Here is a 17171-nt window from a genome sequence, read left to right as displayed (position 1 = left end):
GTTGCAGTGCTTCATTTTGCAGGATTTATGAGGTATTTTGCAGTTTGGGTGTGTGGTTTTGTGAACTGTGTTAAGTATTTTGATAAAACCAGCCTAGTTTGCAAAATTGTGTTTTAGCAATTGGGAAAAACTGTAACAGCAATAAATAAACTATTACACACAGTTAAGATAAAAAAAAGACTCAATGTCTCATTAATTAGGTGGCAGAAGTAAGGTTTAAGGGTGTCTTGTACTGTTTTCTCTCTGTTCCCGTAAATTCCCAATTCTGATAAGAACAAATACAGGGTGGGAGGGTGAACATGTTGTCTGGCACTCGTCCGAAAGGGGAGGGTCAAAAGCAGAACGGAGTTATGGTCTGGGAAAATGCCACGATAAAAGCTTGAGCCTGGGTGAAGCAATTTAATTTGGGCTTGAATCAGACCCACGTTATGCTGGTGGAGCTAGTGTTGCTGGCCGCTGTGGCTCTGTCTCTCCCTCTCCTCTCCAATGGTGAAGTGCTGTGAGTACATCATGAATAAAATTGTTTTCAATGTGGTAGAACATTTGGTGCCACAATTCTAAAGGCAATCAGCCATCATTCCTAGAATTGTCATGGTAAAATGTGTCATAGAAACATTGATGAATAATAAATATTACTTCTAAAAATTGTAGTATTAATAGATAGATTTCCATGCAATTGGAGACAGATTTTCATGCGAAATTCTAAAATCCGCTTGAAGGACTTGTTGCGGATAAAATTAACTTTTTGTGGATAAAAATCAGGGTGTAATGATGTAGCGCACACAAAATGTACTTGTTTGCTTAAGTTTTCATGTACAAAATCTAAATCTGAAGTTCAATATTTTTCCATTGCATTTTCAACAGTACCAATAGTTTTGTCACAAAAACAGTTGCGCTAAATAGCAAATGTGCCTAATCTTGTTTTGGCACATGTACTCTAGACCAGTGGTTCTCAACTGATTTTGCCTGGGGACCCAAAATTGACAATGACAAATGAGGCACGACCCAATATTATGGACTGTTGTATTGCAGCTATATTTTGTAATGTTGTATTGCAGAGGCTTCACTTGCATAATAGACTCTGGCTCAATGGGCTACTATTATGGTATAAAAGAAAGTCATTACACAGCCATATTAACTGAGAAAACATTTATTATCAATTCAAGAGAATAAGCCATTTAATTAGGCAACCAGTTCAGGAGTGGGTGTAATAAATGATCAGATTCAGAATATGACATCGAAACCAGTCTAATTATGTTAATGAACAGTAACACATACCAGTGTTTAAAATGGAAAAAACAACAATCATTAGGATTTCGTAATCAGCAATTACCATATGAATAGCTTCACAACCTTGAAAAGGTGTACATTTTTAACCAGTTCAATAAAAACTAATATGAATGCCAGAGTTAATTAACATACTGAACAATAACTAATTGACCTGTTTATCTGTGCTTGACAAGATGCTGTTTAACAGTTTTTTTCAGTGTGTCGCTGTGTGCTTTGTTGATCAGATTCCAAATCTCGAAATTAGCATTGGGAAATATGTCAATCGTCCCGTTAGAAATATGATTTGACCAAAGGGTAAGCTTCATCTTGAAGGCATCCACTTTGTCCCTCTGTTCAAGTCGATTGTGCCCCCGTCCCTTGCGTTGACACTTTGAGCGAATTCAGATTCTAAAAAATATCCACCAGGTAGGCAAACTTTGTGAGCTACTCCTCACAAACGAAATGTTCAGCCAGAGGTAACTTGTTCTCCGAAAAAAAAACTTAAGCAATCTCCGCTTGAAGTGGGTATGTGTGGGGTGAGAATTGTTATTGTTTTGGTCAGTGAGTATGTGCAGCGTGAAAATGTAGCTAGCCATTTCATCACTGCGGAAGTGCTGCACGTGGGGGTCGCGACCCCCCAAATTGAGAATCACTGCTCTAGCCAACAGCTCGCAGATATAGTGCGGGTAGACTAGTCTAGATGATGAGATTATTATGGATAAGAGCAATAATATTTGTATTTGTCATGATATCGCCAGAATAAGACCCTCAATATTTATTGGAATGGAGCATAAAGATCACTGTGCACTTTTACCACCCTGTGAAGTTCATCCTCATTTATTTCATCAGTAGCCCAGTAAACAGTATGGTTTCCCGAGTCATAGTGGGAGGACACCATATCTTCACGTGACTCCAAGTCTAGTACGATATGATGGTTATTATATCAATATTTGTTTATAAAGGCGTGTCCACCGCAATTTATCTTATAATATATATTTACTGACAAAAAAGACCACACCATGTCAAACAAACAAATGATCTGTTTGCATTTATAAAATTATACCGAAACTTCCTGTTTCCATCAGCTGTTGTGATTTTTAAATTTAATATGATATGACTTTACTTACGTAAAAACTGTGGATGGAAACGTGATTTGTGCCATACAACTTGTTTACCAGTTACTGTGCATGCGTTGTGAATTTATTCATGTTTTGTTTGCATGGCCACTGCAGGTACCATAATGTTATGACACACCAGTTACATTTTTATTTCCTTCAATTACACAAAAAAGTACAATATTTTATTTTAAAAAAGGAGGGGGGAAATTCTTAAAGAGATTTTGTTCACTTTTTAAATCAAAGGGAAAGTTTGGGATTTTACAACTTGATGTTAAGAGGATCATCACCCTAAAAGTAGTCTATGGGCCCGAAGAAACTGTAATCTATGGGTTCGTTGTCTTTAAACGACCTCTACAAACATCGTCTTTGTTTAACCACCGTCTTGACCTCTGAATGCTCGGCTATGAAAAGCCAACTGACATTTACTCCTGAGGTGCTGACCTATTCCACCCTCTACAACCACTGATTATTATTTGACCCTGCTGGTCATCTAGGAACGTTTGAACATATTGAAGAACGATCTGGCTTTAATGGCCATGCACTCTTATAATCTCCACTTGACACAGCCAGAAGAGGACTGGCCACCCCTCAGAGCCAGGTTCCTCTAGGTTTCATCCTAGGTTCCCAACTTTTCTAGGGAGTGTTCCCTAGCTACTGTGCTTCTACATCTACATTTACTTCCTCTTTTGGGGTTTTAGGCTGGGTTCTGTGTAAGCACTTTGTGACATCTGCTGATGTAAAAAGGGCTTTATAAATACATTTGATTGATGGACAGTTGCGCCTATCAATGGCCAAATCAACTGAAATCAACTACATATTTGGTTGACAAAAAACATATTCTGTTTATATGATTTTTTAACCCAACGTTTGCATAGAGGGGTCAGTGAAACATTAGCCTACTAGACATGCCAGAATGGCTGAATAAGTCTACTGGTTTGGAACCTTGTTCAGGGGTAATACATTTCTCAGCAGTTTACTACATTTTGCTATACTTTATGAATGGCGTGAGAAATGGGAACTAAAAATGGATTATTACACTGCTCCGAACACAGCATGTATCTGCAGACAGATTCCCCAAAAACACACACGCAGACAGATGCATGTACACATTGATCAGATGTCAGTCATTCCATAACAAAAACGTCTAGCCTGTGATTCAGTGCAAGGTGTGTTATAGTATGGTGCACTAAAACAGCCAACAATATGCCTTCAAAAGGCATTTTTCCCAACGTTCGTGGAGATCACATTCATGGTAAACGCTGCCCATGTCAGGTCAACTGTAAATGACCTTTAAAGTGTGTTATAGTGTGCTGTGACGTGCCCTGAATTACATCCCGGGCTTAGTCAAGCACAAATCAATATTCCACCCTCCATATTTTGAATCATCCTTTCCCCTCTCTTCATCACTGCAGGTATGTCATGTCTGCTCCTAACCCTCTACGGGTGGGTAGCATGGAGAGGGTCTTTGTTGAAGCTCAAGGTTACTCAGGGAATGACCTCAATGTCCAAATCAAGGTGACGAACTTCCCTGCGCAAAATAAATTGCTTTACAGCACAAGTGTGTCCCTGAATTCAGTGAACAAATACCAGGCTCTTAAGGACATTAAAGTAAGTCTTTATACATGTTTCCTCACATAAATTAAATGGCTTCAGAAAGAATTCACACCCCTCGACTTTTTACACATAATATGTTACAGACTGAATTTAAAATTGATGAAATGTAGATTTTTTTTTGTCGTCACTGGCCTACACACAATACCCCAAAGTGGAATTATGTTTTTTGAAAAAACAGGTAAAAGCTGATATGTCTTGAGTCAATAAGTATTCAACCCCTTCCTTATGACAAACCTAGAGTTTAAGAGTAAAAATAATAACATAATAAGTTGCAGCTGCACAATTCACTTTTTGTCCTGAATACAAATTGTTATGTTTGGGGCAAATCCAATACAAGACATTACTGAGTACCACTCTCCATACTTTCAAGCATAGTGGTGTCTGCGTCATGTTATGGGTATGCTTGTAATCATTAAGGACTTTTTCAGGATAAAAAGGAAACGGAATGTAGCTAAGCACAGGCAAAATCCTAGAGGAAAACCTAGCTCGTCTTTAAACCTTTCTACACAGGTCTTCCGGTCCCTCTCTGCTACTGGACAGCTAAGCTGTTTACCAGTGTATACAACAAGAGTAAACAGAAATCCAACAGGCTTGTCCTTACTGGGGTCAGGTCAACGGCCAAGTAATGTCCGTTAGGTTCATGTCCAGCCACCACCCAACCTCCAAACTAGTTATGTTCAGGTGTGTTCAATTAGGCTCATACCTTTCCGGGCCATCCTCTCCCCTGGCCAGCAGATGTAGCCAACGAGGCCATTGTCCACAGAGGATTTCGGTGGGACAAGGCGTCTGCATTTCCTTGTTTTGACCCGGACCTGTGGACAACAGAGAAACAATACTGTTGGAGTCAGAGAGACCACCTGGTAACTATCGTTGGTTTCCTTGTTCCTGGACATCCAGACTAGAGGAGCATGGTCCATGACCAGAGTGAAGTGTCGTCCTAGGAGGTAGTACTTTAACTTCTTCAATGCCCACTGCACCCACCGCTAGGCACTCTTTTATTTTGTTTCTCGAGGCAACAGTTTCCGACTGATATATGATGGGATGCTCCTCTCCTTGTACCACTTGTGACAAGACCGCTCCCACCCCTGTGTCGGAGGCATCAGTCTGGACCACAATCTCTCTCCCAAAGTCCGGCATCACCAATACCAGTCCAGAGCACAGGGCCTTCAAGTTCTGGAAGGCTTCTTCCGCTTTGTCAGTCCTGTTAGGCTGGGTCGTTTTTGGTCAGGTCTGTGAGTTGACAAGATACAATTGCATAGTTAGGAATGAACCTACGGTAATAGCTGGTTAGCCCCTCAAAGGTTTTTACCTGAGACTTGGTTTGGGGCCGTGGCCACTGTCGGATGGCTTGAACTTTCTTCTCGTGTGGTTTGACGTTGCACCACCCGCTGATAAAGCCCAGGTATTCTGCTTCCTCAAGTCCCAGTCTGCATTTTTTTGCATTGGCGGTTAGACCTGCTCTGTGTAAAGCCTCCAAGACAGTGTTGAGCTGCTTCAGGGGAGATTTCCAGTTAGGGCTGGATGACACAATCATGTCATCCAAATATGCTGCCAAGTACTCACCCTACCCCTTAGTAAGATCCAGGGTGCTGATACAGTGGGGCAAAAAGGTATTTAGTCAGCCACCAATTGTGCAAGTTCTCCCACTTAAAAAGACGAGAGAGGCCTGTAATTTTCATCATAGGTACACTTCAACTATGACAGACAAAATTAGAAAAAAAAATCCAGAAAATCACATTGTAGGATTTTTCATGAATTTATTTGCAATCCCTGTGATTGGGCGGCGTTCGGGTTTGGCCGGTGTAGGCCGTCATTGTAAATAAGAATTTGTTCTTAACTGAATTGCCTAGTTAAATAAAGGCTCTTTACCCTTCCAGGCCATCCTCTCTCCTGGCCAGCAGATGTAGGCAACAAGCAGGAATATACCGACCTTCACACACCCACCCTCTAAGCTCCATCACATTCTAAAAACATGTTTTCACTTTGCCATTATGGGATATTGTGTGTAGATGAGTGAGAAAAATATATATATTTAGTCAATTTTGAATTCAGGCTGTAACACAAAATGTAGAATAAGTCAAGGGGTATGAATACTCTCTGAAGGGACTGTATCTTCATATAAGTTATTAATTTCACAATTTTACCTATGGTTGTGAACTTTGCACAAAAAATCACTTGTGTTTTCTCCAACTTGTCAGATCCCAGAGGGACCTGACTTCTTTGATGAGGACTACACAGGGAGCCAGTATGTGAACCTATACGCTCAGTTCCCAAGCCACAAGCTTGAGAAAGTAGTCCTGGTCTCCTTTCAAACCGGCTACATATTTATACAAATGGACAAAACCATTTACACGCCGGAAAGTACAGGTATGGCTGAGCCCACTGACCTAAAGACTTCGAATTAGCATCGCTCAGCAACCACCTATGCTCGGTGGCGGACTGGGACCAGAAATCGGCCCTGGTATTCCTAACACACCGGCCCATTAATTTTTTTAGCCAGATAATGATCATTTAGCGCAAAAAAAAGACAAGTTAAACAGGCCCACTGGGCTAAAAATGGACCGACCCATCTGGCATTTCGAGCAAATGCCAGATGGCCAGTCTGCCCCTGTGAATCAATTTGATTAATTTGGGGTCGGGTCGAAACTCACATGAAACATTCATGGACATTTAGCTAGCTAGCTGGGAGATGAACATTGGGGTGTTACTTTACCTGAAATGCATGTGGTCCTTTTTTTTACCAGATCTTTGTAGAATTTTGATCCGCAGTCAAAATCGTGTTTCTCTACTTAATCCACAGATAAAAAGGTGTTACTCTATAAAAACCTAACATCTTAAACTACATTCTTAGTGTATTAATTCAGTAATATTGTTTCAGTTAAATACAGAGTCTTCAGCTTAAACTCCGGTTTAGAGCCTGTAACAGATAGCATCAATGTGGAAATTATGGTAAGTAAGTAGTCCTCACAATAAATGTAACTGCATTGACAATGCTTCCTTAGTAGTGGTCGATGCATATGGCCAGTTGTCAAAATAGTTTTTTTTCTGACATTGCTCATGTTTACAACTGTCAGTCTTGCGTAGTAACAGATTAATTATCTGTGATCAATTTATGTTAGTCTTTCACATTTCATGTATATTATTTATTTATAGAATCCTCATGGAATCACCCTACTGCAGGAAGATTTCAAACCAGATGATGGGATGACATCTAGAGTCTTCCCTGTCCCAGAAATCACCAGGTTTTTTTGTGCTATTCAATCATCCTAACACACTTATCAGGAAAACTTTTGCCTGTGAACTCTTCTGCTCTCATTCTCTTTTTATATAGCTTTGGAAACTGGAAAGTGGTGGCCAAGTTTAAGAATAGCCCACATAAGAACTTCACTGCAGATTTCGAGGTGAAAGAATATGGTAAGAAGGGTATTGGTTTGGGTGGCCTTTTATTAAAAGGACAATTACGCCACTTTTCCACCTCATATTCATTTCCAGTCTCCATATGTGAAAATGACACGTTTCTATGATCTGTGGTTAAAAAGATAAGAAAATAATGTTCCTAAAAAATGCTTCTCTATGACATAATAGGGTAGGATTAAAAGTAAGAAAAACAGTGATTTTCAAAACCTGTTTCTAGCCAGAGGGAGGTTATTTTCTTTCTCCCCACATCACTGAAAATATCATAATGATTGAAAATCATTTTTAAAAATAAAAACGTTTTAATCTCTTATGATGTCATTGGGAATATTTTTTTGTTTTTTCTTTCTATAAAACATAGAAATGCACCGTTTTCAATGAGATGAAAAGAGGTGGAATTGGCCTTTTAAGAACAGGCCTCGCTTGTCTAGGACGGAGTGTTTGTACAGTGTTTGTACAGAGTAAATAGGGCCTATGTAAACTACATGAACTGAACAAAAATATAAACCAACATGCAACAATTTAAAAGATTTTACTGAGTTACAATTCATATAAGGAAATCAGTCAATTGAAATAAATATATTTGTCCCTAATCTATGGATTTCACATGACTGGGAATGCTGATACAGTGCATTCGGAAAGTATTCAGACCACTTGACTTTTTCCACATTTTGTTACGTTACAGCCTTATTCTAAAATTGATTAAATCGTTTTTTTCCCTCATCAATCTACACCCAATACCCCATAATGACGAAGGAAAAACATGGTTTTAGAAACTCTGGAGCTCTGTCAGAGTGACCATAGGGTTCTTGGTCACCTCCCTGACCAAGGCCCTTCTCCCTCGATTGCTCAGTTTGGCCAGGCGGCCAGGTATAGGAAGAGTCTTGGTGGTTCCAAACTTCTTCCATTTAAGAATGATGGAGGCCACTGTGTTCTTGGGGAACTTAAATGCTGCAGAAATAGATGTAGACAGGTGGGTGCCTTTCCAAATCATGTCCAATCAATTTAATTTACCACAGGTGGACTCCAATCAAGTTGTAAAAACATCTCAAGTATGATCAATGGAAACACGCACCTGAGCAAAATTTAGAGTCTAAGGTATTTCTGTTTTTATTTTAAATACATTTACAAACATGTCTAAAAACCTGTTTTCGCTTTGTCATTATGGGGTATTGTGTGTAGATTAAGGCTGTAAAGCAACAAAATGTAGAAAAAGTCAAGGGGTCTGAATACTTTCCGAATGCACTGTAAGCATCTGGTGGTCACAGATACCTTCAAAAAAAGGTTGGTGCGTGGATCAGAAAACCAGTCCGTATCTGGTGTGACCAACATTTGCCTCATGCAGCGCGACACATATCCTTCACGTAGAGTTGATCAGGCTGTTGATTGGAATGTTGTCCCACTCCTCTTCAAAGGCTGTGCGAAGTTGCTGGATATTGGCGGAACTGGAACACGCTGTCGTACACGTCAATCCAGAGCATCCCAAACATGCCCAATTTGTGACATTGAGCATGGAAGAACTTGGACATTTCAGCTTCCATTAATTGTGTACAGATCCTTGTGTACAAGTCACTTTGTTCACAATGTTAACATCACTAAACCACTCCACAACGCCATACACGCTGTCAGCCATCTACCAGGTACAATTGAAACTGGGATTCATCCGTGAAGAGTACACTTCTTCAGCGTGCCAGTGGCCATCGAAGGTGAGCATTTCCCCACTGAAGTCGGTCACAACGCCAAACTGCAGTCAGTGCAGGATCCTGGTGAGGACGATGAGAATGCAGAGGATTTTCCGTGAGACGGTTTCTGACAGTTTGTGCAGAAATTCTTCAGCAAATCCATAGGTTCATCAGCTATGTGGGTGGATGGTGTTCTGACAAACAGAGTGAAAAACTAACGGACAACTAGTCAAAGCTCAACCCAAGTTTATTCACCCACTTGGTCAAACAGCTGAAAAGACATGTTTACACAGGCACATATATTTATACCCTCCTTATAGGCGGAGTCTGTTGCTAGGCAGGAATTTAAGTGGTGACTGTTCCTTCTCACTTCATCTGACCTGACCTTGGCCCACATTCCTCACTCCTCCCTAATCCACGGCTATACAACCTTATCAGTGACTGAAACCAGACTGTTACTCTTTGCCTCTCTCCATAGGATACATGAGATTTGACAAAAACAAAATGTAAGCAATAGTATATCAGGAGCAGGAGACAGAGACAATGCCATAGCTATTCTCACGGCAGTCGCTGTATGGACAGAATGTAAACTTTCTGCACTCCCCTTTCTCACTCAGTAGATTTCTATACACCCAGTTCTAATATGGTAACATGAATAAGGATATTTTAAGTTAGAATCCAACACTTAAGCTGGGTGTGAAGGTCCTGGGGTTGGCTGGTTACATGTGGTCTGCAGTTGTGAGGCCGGTTGGACGTACTGCAAACTAATCTGAAACGACGTTGGAGGCCGCTTATGGTAGAGAAATGAACATTCAATTCTCTGGCAACAGCTCTGATGGACATTCCTGCAGTGCCACGCTCCCTCACAACCTGAGACATCTGTGTTGTGTAACAAAACTGCACATTTTAGTGACCTTTTATTGTCCCCAGCAAAGGCTTTTTGATATGCGGATGGATTATTTGACAATGGAGAAATGCTCACTAACATGGATGTAAACAAATTTTTTGAACAACATTTTAGAGAAATATGGTGAGTTTGGAAATTCTTTAGGATCTTTTATTTCAGGTCATGAAACAAGAAACCAACCATTTACATATTTTTGTTCAGTAAATTAATTCATAACTAACTTCCTATCTAGTTCTACCCAGCTTTGAAGTCAAATTGACAGTGAGCAAGTCCTTCTTCTACGTTGACGATGATGAGCTAACGGTCAACATTAATGCCAGGTTGGAGCCATTGTAGAATGTCAAAATATATTTATAGTTGTTATTTCCATGGTAACTATTGCTAAAATTGCTACTTAACGTTTCATGTCATTTATAGTACTCCTTTATCTGTTTCCCTCCCCCTGAATTCTCTGTGGTGATATTTCTGTATGGTTTGTGTCGGAAGGTACCTGTTTGAGGAGCCTGTGAAAGGAGTTTGTTTTGTGGTGTTCGGGGTGATCCAAGGAGTTGACAGGACGAGTTTTCCTGGCTCTCTCCAGAGAGTGGAGGTTTGTGCATGTAATATGGGTGGGAGTATATTTGGATGATACACATACGGGTATTCACAAACATTCACCATGGGCAGTCTATATTTGATTAGCTCTATAGCTCGAATAACACAAGTCTGACAGATGGACATCTTGGCTTTGTTTCTTTCAAATGCAGCTTAAGGAAGGAGTGTGCAAAGCGGTACTGAAGAGACAGCACATTAAAACAACTTTTACAGACATCAATAAGCTTTTGCATAAATCCCTATACATATCAGTCAATGTGCTAACAGACACGGGTAAGTAGAGGCTGTAAGTTGTGGTACGTGCATACGTTTGCATCTTTTGAAGTGTGCGTTTGTGTTCAGTCTCAGAACAGGGAAGGTGTTGGTTTTAATCCCTCAGGGAGTGAGATGGTGAAAGCAGAGAAGAAGGGAATCTTCATAGTCAAGTCGCCGTATAGCATTCACTTCAAGAAGACCCCGCCGTACTTCAAACCAGGAATGCCGTATGACGTCTCGGTACATTTAAGAACATTCAATCACTGTGTTCTACATGAACTCAATCACTATGCTATTCCAAAGTGTTGCCCAGTTATTTTAACCAGGGAACCCACCTGGTAACTGTGGTCAAAGGGTAGGATGAAATATTGGGCTTACACTGTCTTTCCTACCTATTGGTCTAATTGTACCTCTTTCCATTTGTACTATTAGGTGTATGTGACCAATCCAGACGATTCTCCAGCCAAAGATATCGATGTGGAGGTTTTACAAAAAGACCAAAAAGTGCTGGGGAAGACCCATGACAATGGTATTGCCAAAATAACCATTAACACGAGAGCGGGGGATTCTGAGCTGCCAATCACGGCAAGTTCAAAACTAAAACTTCTCTAAGCCGCAATCCAATTATGTGTGCATGTCTGTTTTGGCTTTTTGTTCTGTATCAATCACAGTGTTGACGCCTTGTAGTCGTTCATGTTGTTACTCTATTTCCACACAGGTGAAAACCAAAGTCGATGGACTTGGGGATGACAGGCAGGGCACACAGAAGATGACTGCCAAACCCTATCAAACAGAAAACAATTCACAGAACTACATTCACATACACATCCATTCTACAGATGTCAAAATCAAGGATCCACTCAAAATAGACCTAAGCCTCGGCAGCAGTCCCTCGGCCCAAAATAACAATCATGAGATAACCTTCCTGGTGTGTACCGGTCAACTTTAACCACATAGACTTGTGTATTTTACCTAGCTGGGGTGCATTGGTTGGCAACATTACAGGGTAAAAATGCTACATGGTGTTTATTTATTGTATTCAAGTGTGGTATGTAAACCAATATATCTATATTTTTTGTTGTTTTTGAAAAAACGTAAAAGCACAGAGGTGCTGCTTTGAGGAAGGAACAATAACCCTGGGTCTTGTTCCTTACTTAAACCATGAACTCACTGACTCCACCCATCCCTGGTTGGTAATTTATTCCCTTAGTGCCAGTTTGTCATCCCCGTAGGGACAGTTATCGGTCTCTGTGTTCACAGATCTTGAGCAAGGGACAGCTCATCAACTCCGAAAAGATAGAGTGGAATAAGGGACAGGGACTGATGTCACTGCCTCTGACGGTGAACAAGGATATGATCCCCTCCTTCCGGGTCGTGGCGTATTACCACGTGGGCCAGAATGAGGTTGTGTCTGACTCTGTGTGGATCGACGTCAAGGACACGTGCATGGGATTGGTAAGAATGTTGCCTTACTGTGCAGAGCCCATCGTCTAGTGGTAACACTGTGCTCTAGTCACATCTACCACTCTCCACCAGAGAGCGGGGTTCAACCTGTGTCCACCCTTTCTGCTGTTATACCCATGTGCCTGTCTCCCCCTCTTAAAAATGGTTCCTTACTGTGTTGGTATTTCAGTGTGAGGTGTTGCATTCAGGACTTCTCAAACATGACCTCCGTCTTTGTGTGCCATACTGTAGCTAAACGTGAAGGATGTCCGACATCCTGGTAGTTATGCACCTCAGAAAAGAGTCACCCTGTCTATCATTGGTGATCCAGGGGCCAAGGTGGGACTTGTGGCCGTGGATAAGGGTGTCTACGTCCTGAATGACAAAAGACGACTTACTCAGACTAAGGTGAATAACTGCAGACTGAACTTTCCCTACTTCAGCCAGCTAATTAATGATACTCTTTGAGCTTTGTCATCTAAATTGTGCATAATTGTTCACTTATTGATGTTAGTCCATACCTACAGTGGTATCCGAAATTATTGACACGCTTGAAACAGATGAGCAATATTGACTGTATAAAATAAATACTGAGCTATATTGCATGCCAAAACATTTTTTTTATACTAACACAATTGCTCAGAGAAAGAGATTTTGTTTAAACAAGTAACAAAAATTAGGTAGGGGTCAAAATTATAGACACCCCTAAAGATTCTTATGAATAAAGCAGTCAAAAGTTTAGTGTTTGGGCCTATATTCCTAGCACGCAATGACTACAGTACATTTACATTACATTTAAGTCATTTAGCAGACGCTCTTATCCAGAGCGACTTACAAATTGGTGCATTCACCTTATGACATCCAGTGGAACAGTAGTGCATCTAAATCTTTTAAGGGGGGTGAGAGGGATTACTTTATCCTATCCTAGGTATTCCTTAAAGAGGTGGGGTTTCAGGTGTCTCCGGAAGGTGGTGATTGACTCCGCTGTCCTGGCGTCGTGAGGGAGTTTGTTCCACCATTGGGGGGCCAGAGCAGCGAACAGTTTTGACTGGGCTGAGCGGGAACTGTACTTCCTCAGTGGTAGGGAGGCGAGCAGGCCAGAGGTGGATGAACGCAGTGCCCTTGTTTGGGTGTAGGGCCTGATCAGAGCCTGGAGGTACTGCGGTGCCGTTCCCCTCACAGCTCCGTAGGCAAGCACCATGGTCTTGTAGCGGATGCGAGCTTCAACTGGAAGCCAGTGGAGAGAGCGGAGGAGCGGGGTGACGTGAGAGAACTTGGGAAGGTTGAACACCAGACGGGCTGCGGCGTTCTGGATGAGTTGTAGGGGTTTAATGGCACAGGCAGGGAGCCCAGCCAACAGCGAGTTGCAGTAATCCAGACGGGAGATGACAAGTGCCTGGATTAGGACCTGCGCCGCTTCCTGTGTGAGGCAGGGTCGTACTCTGCGGATGTTGTAGAGCATGAACCTGCAGGAACGGGCCACCGCCTTGATGTTAGTTGAGAACGACAGGGTGTTGTCCAGGATCACGCCAAGGTTCTTAGCGCTCTGGGAGGAGGACACAATGGAGTTGTCAACCGTGATGGCGAGATCATGGAACGGGCAGTCCTTCCCCGGGAGGAAGAGCAGCTCCGTCTTGCCGAGGTTCAGCTTGAGATGGTGATCCGTCATCCACACTGATATGTCTGCCAGACATGCAGAGATGCGATTCGCCACCTGGTCATCAGAAGGGGGAAAGGAGAAGATTAATTGTGTGTCGTCTGCATAGCAATGATAGGAGAGACCATGTGAGGTTATGACAGAGCCAAGTGACTTGGTGTATAGCGAGAATAGGAGAGGGCCTAGAACAGAGCCCTGGGGACACCAGTGGTGAGAGCACGTGGTGTGGAGACGGATTCTCGCCACGTCACCTGGTAGGAGCGACCTGTCAGGTAGGACGCAACCAAGCGTGGGCCGCGCCGGAGATGCCCAACTCGGAGAGGGTGGAGAGGAGGATCTGATGGTTCACAGTATCGAAGGCAGCCGATAGGTCTAGAAGGATGAGAGCAGAGGAGAGAGAGTTAGCTTTAGCAGTGCGGAGTGCCTCCGTGATACAGAGAAGAGCAGTCTCAGTTGAATGACTAGTCTTGAAACCTGACTGATTTGGATCAAGAAGGTCATTCTGAGAGAGATAGCGGGAGAGCTGGCCAAGGACGGCACGTTCAAGAGTTTTGGAGAGAAAAGAAAGAAGGGATACTGGTCTGTAGTTGTTGACATCGGAGGGATCGAGTGTAGGTTTTTTCAGAAGGGGTGCAACTCTCGCTCTCTTGAAGACGGAAGGGACGTAGCCAGCGGTCAGGGATGAGTTGATGAGCGAGGTGAGGTAAGGGAGAAGGTCTCCGGAAATGGTCTGGAGAAGAGAGGAGGGGATAGGGTCAAGCGGGCAGGTTGTTGGGCGGCCGGCCGTCACAAGACGCGAGATTTCATCTGGAGAGAGAGGGGAGAAAGAGGTCAGAGCACAGGGTAGGGCAGTGTGAGCAGAACCAGCGGTGTCGTTTGACTTAGCAACGAGGATCGGATGTCGTCGACCTTCTTTTCAAAATGGTTGACGGTCATCTGCAGAGAGGGAGGAGGGGGGGGGAGGGGAGGAGGATTCAGGAGGGAGGAGAAGGTTGCAAAGAGCTTCCTAGGGTTAGAGGCAGATGCTTGGAATTTAGAGTGGTAGAAAGTGGCTTTAGCAGCAGAGAGAGAAGAGGAAAATGTAGAGAGGAGGGAGTGAAAGGATGTCAGGTCCGCAGGGAGGCAAGTTTTCCTCCATTTCCGCTCGGCTGCCCGGAGCCCTGTTCTGTGAGCTCGCAATGAGTCGTCGAGCCACGGAGCGGGAGGGGAGGACCGAGCCGGCCTGGAGGATAGGGGACATAGAGAGTCAAAGGATGCAGAAAGGGAGGAGAGGAGGGTTGAGGAGGCAGTTTCAGGAGATAGGTTGGAGAAGGTTTGAGCAGAGGGAAGAGATGATAGGATGGAAGAGGAGAGAGTAGCGGGGGAGAGAGAGCGAAGGTTGGGACGGCGCGATACCATCCGAGTAGGGGCAGTGTGGGAAGTGTTGGATGAGAGCGAGAGGGAAAAGGATACAAGGTAGTGGTCGGAGACTTGGAGGGGAGTTGCAATGAGGTTAGTGGAAGAACAGCATCTAGTAAAGATGAGGTCGAGCGTATTTCCTGCCTTGTGAGTAGGGGGGAAGGTGAGAGGGTGAGGTCAAAGAGGAGAGGAGTGGAAAGAAGGAGGCAGAGAGGAATGAGTCAAAGGTAGACGTGGGGAGGTTAAAGTCGCCCAGAACTGTGAGAGGTGAGCCGTCCTCAGGAAAGGAGCTTATCAAGGCATCAAGCTCATTGATGAACTCTCCGAGGGAACCTGGAGGGCGATAAATGATAAGGATGTTAAGCTTGAAAGGGCTGGTAACTGTGACAGCATGGAATTCAAAGGAGGCGATAGACAGATGGGTAAGGGGAGAAAGAGAGAATGACCACTTGGAAGAGATGAGGATCCCGGTGCCACCACCCCGCTGACCAGAAGCTCTCGGGGTGTGCGAGAACACGTGGGCAGACGAAGAGAGAGCAGTAGGAGTAGCAGTGTTGTCTGTGGTGATCCATGTTTCCGTCAGTGCCAAGAAGTCGAGGGACTGGAGGGAGGCATAGGCTGAGATGAACTCTGCCTTGTTGGCCGCAGATCGGCAGTTCCAGAGGCTACCGGAGACCTGGAACTCCACATGGGTCGTGTGCGCTGGGACCACCAGATTAGGGTGGCCGCGGCCACGCGGTGTGGAGCGTTTGTATGGTCTGTGCAGAGAGGAGAGAACAGGGATAGACAGACACATAGTTGACAGGCTACACAAGAGGCTACGCTAATGCAAAGGAGATTGGAATGACAAGTGGACTACACGTCTCGAGTGTTCAGAAAGTTAAGCTTACGTAGCAAGAATCTTATTGACTAAAATTATTAAAATGATACAGTACTGCTGAAGTAGGCTAGCTGGCAGAGGCTGCGTTGTTGACTATGTAGGCTAGCTGGCAGTGTCTGCGTTGTTGACACTACACTAATCAAGTCGTTCCGTTGAGTGTAATAGTTTCTACTGTGCTACTGTGCTGCTATTCGGGGCTAGCTGGCTAGCTAGCAGTGTTGATTACGTTACGTTGCGTTAAAAGAACGACAATAGCTGGCTAGCTAACCTAGGAAATCGCTCAAGACTACACAATTATCTTTGATACAAAGACGGCTATGTAGCTAGCTATGTAGCTAGCTACGATCAAACAAATCAAGCCGTTGTACTGTAATGAAATGAAATGAAAAATGTGATACTACCTGTGAAGCGAAATGAGACAGTACATCAACCTTGTGACTCTACAAACTTGTTGGATGAATTTGCAGTTTGTTTTGGTTTTGTAAATAGTATACAGATAATACAGATAATCCGGAATGATTTGTGAATGATGATGATGAGAGGGTCAAAGATTATACCCCCCCCCCCCCCAAGACATGCTAATCTCGCCTGTTATTGGAACTTCAAAAGCAAGCTTGATGTAGTCATTGTGTACTAGCAATAGGGGACCAAATACTAAACCCCTTTATTCGTAAGAATCTTTAGGGGTGTCAATAATTTTGACCCCTACCTTATCTAGATGAAGAAGAAAAAAGATGTTAAACAATATTTATTTCGCAGAGAAATGTATTAAATTAATATCGTTTCCCAATTTTTTGGAGCATAGAATATTTTATTTATTTATTTTACACATTTTTATTGCTCATCTTTATCAATGGTGTTAATCATTTCAGACCCCCACTGAATGTATTTCATGTGGGTATAAAAAAAAAGTGACGTGTTTTTTTAAATGTAATCTTTC

General features: G+C 42.9%; 1 protein-coding gene across 1 annotated transcript in view; it reads left to right on the top strand.

Moving 5' to 3' along the window:
* The first annotated feature begins 391 nt into the window (after positions 1-391).
* The window catches only part of LOC115103919 (complement C3-like), a 46956-nt gene continuing 30176 nt past the window's right edge, over positions 392-17171 (top strand). The window contains exons 1-14 of the mRNA XM_029624978.2: positions 392-499; positions 3800-3995; positions 6200-6368; positions 6880-6950; positions 7155-7243; positions 7333-7415; positions 10237-10324; positions 10491-10593; positions 10751-10871; positions 10978-11093; positions 11286-11438; positions 11572-11781; positions 12114-12308; positions 12549-12704. Coding sequence (XP_029480838.1) covers positions 429-499; positions 3800-3995; positions 6200-6368; positions 6880-6950; positions 7155-7243; positions 7333-7415; positions 10237-10324; positions 10491-10593; positions 10751-10871; positions 10978-11093; positions 11286-11438; positions 11572-11781; positions 12114-12308; positions 12549-12704 — 1821 coding nt within the window. The 5' untranslated portion in view covers positions 392-428. The remainder of the gene's footprint in view (positions 500-3799; positions 3996-6199; positions 6369-6879; positions 6951-7154; positions 7244-7332; positions 7416-10236; positions 10325-10490; positions 10594-10750; positions 10872-10977; positions 11094-11285; positions 11439-11571; positions 11782-12113; positions 12309-12548; positions 12705-17171) is intronic.

This window comes from Oncorhynchus nerka, linkage group LG21 (assembly GCF_034236695.1).
Source record: "Oncorhynchus nerka isolate Pitt River linkage group LG21, Oner_Uvic_2.0, whole genome shotgun sequence".
NCBI lineage: Eukaryota > Metazoa > Chordata > Actinopteri > Salmoniformes > Salmonidae > Oncorhynchus > Oncorhynchus nerka.
This window is presented reverse-complemented; position numbering and strand designations above follow the sequence as displayed.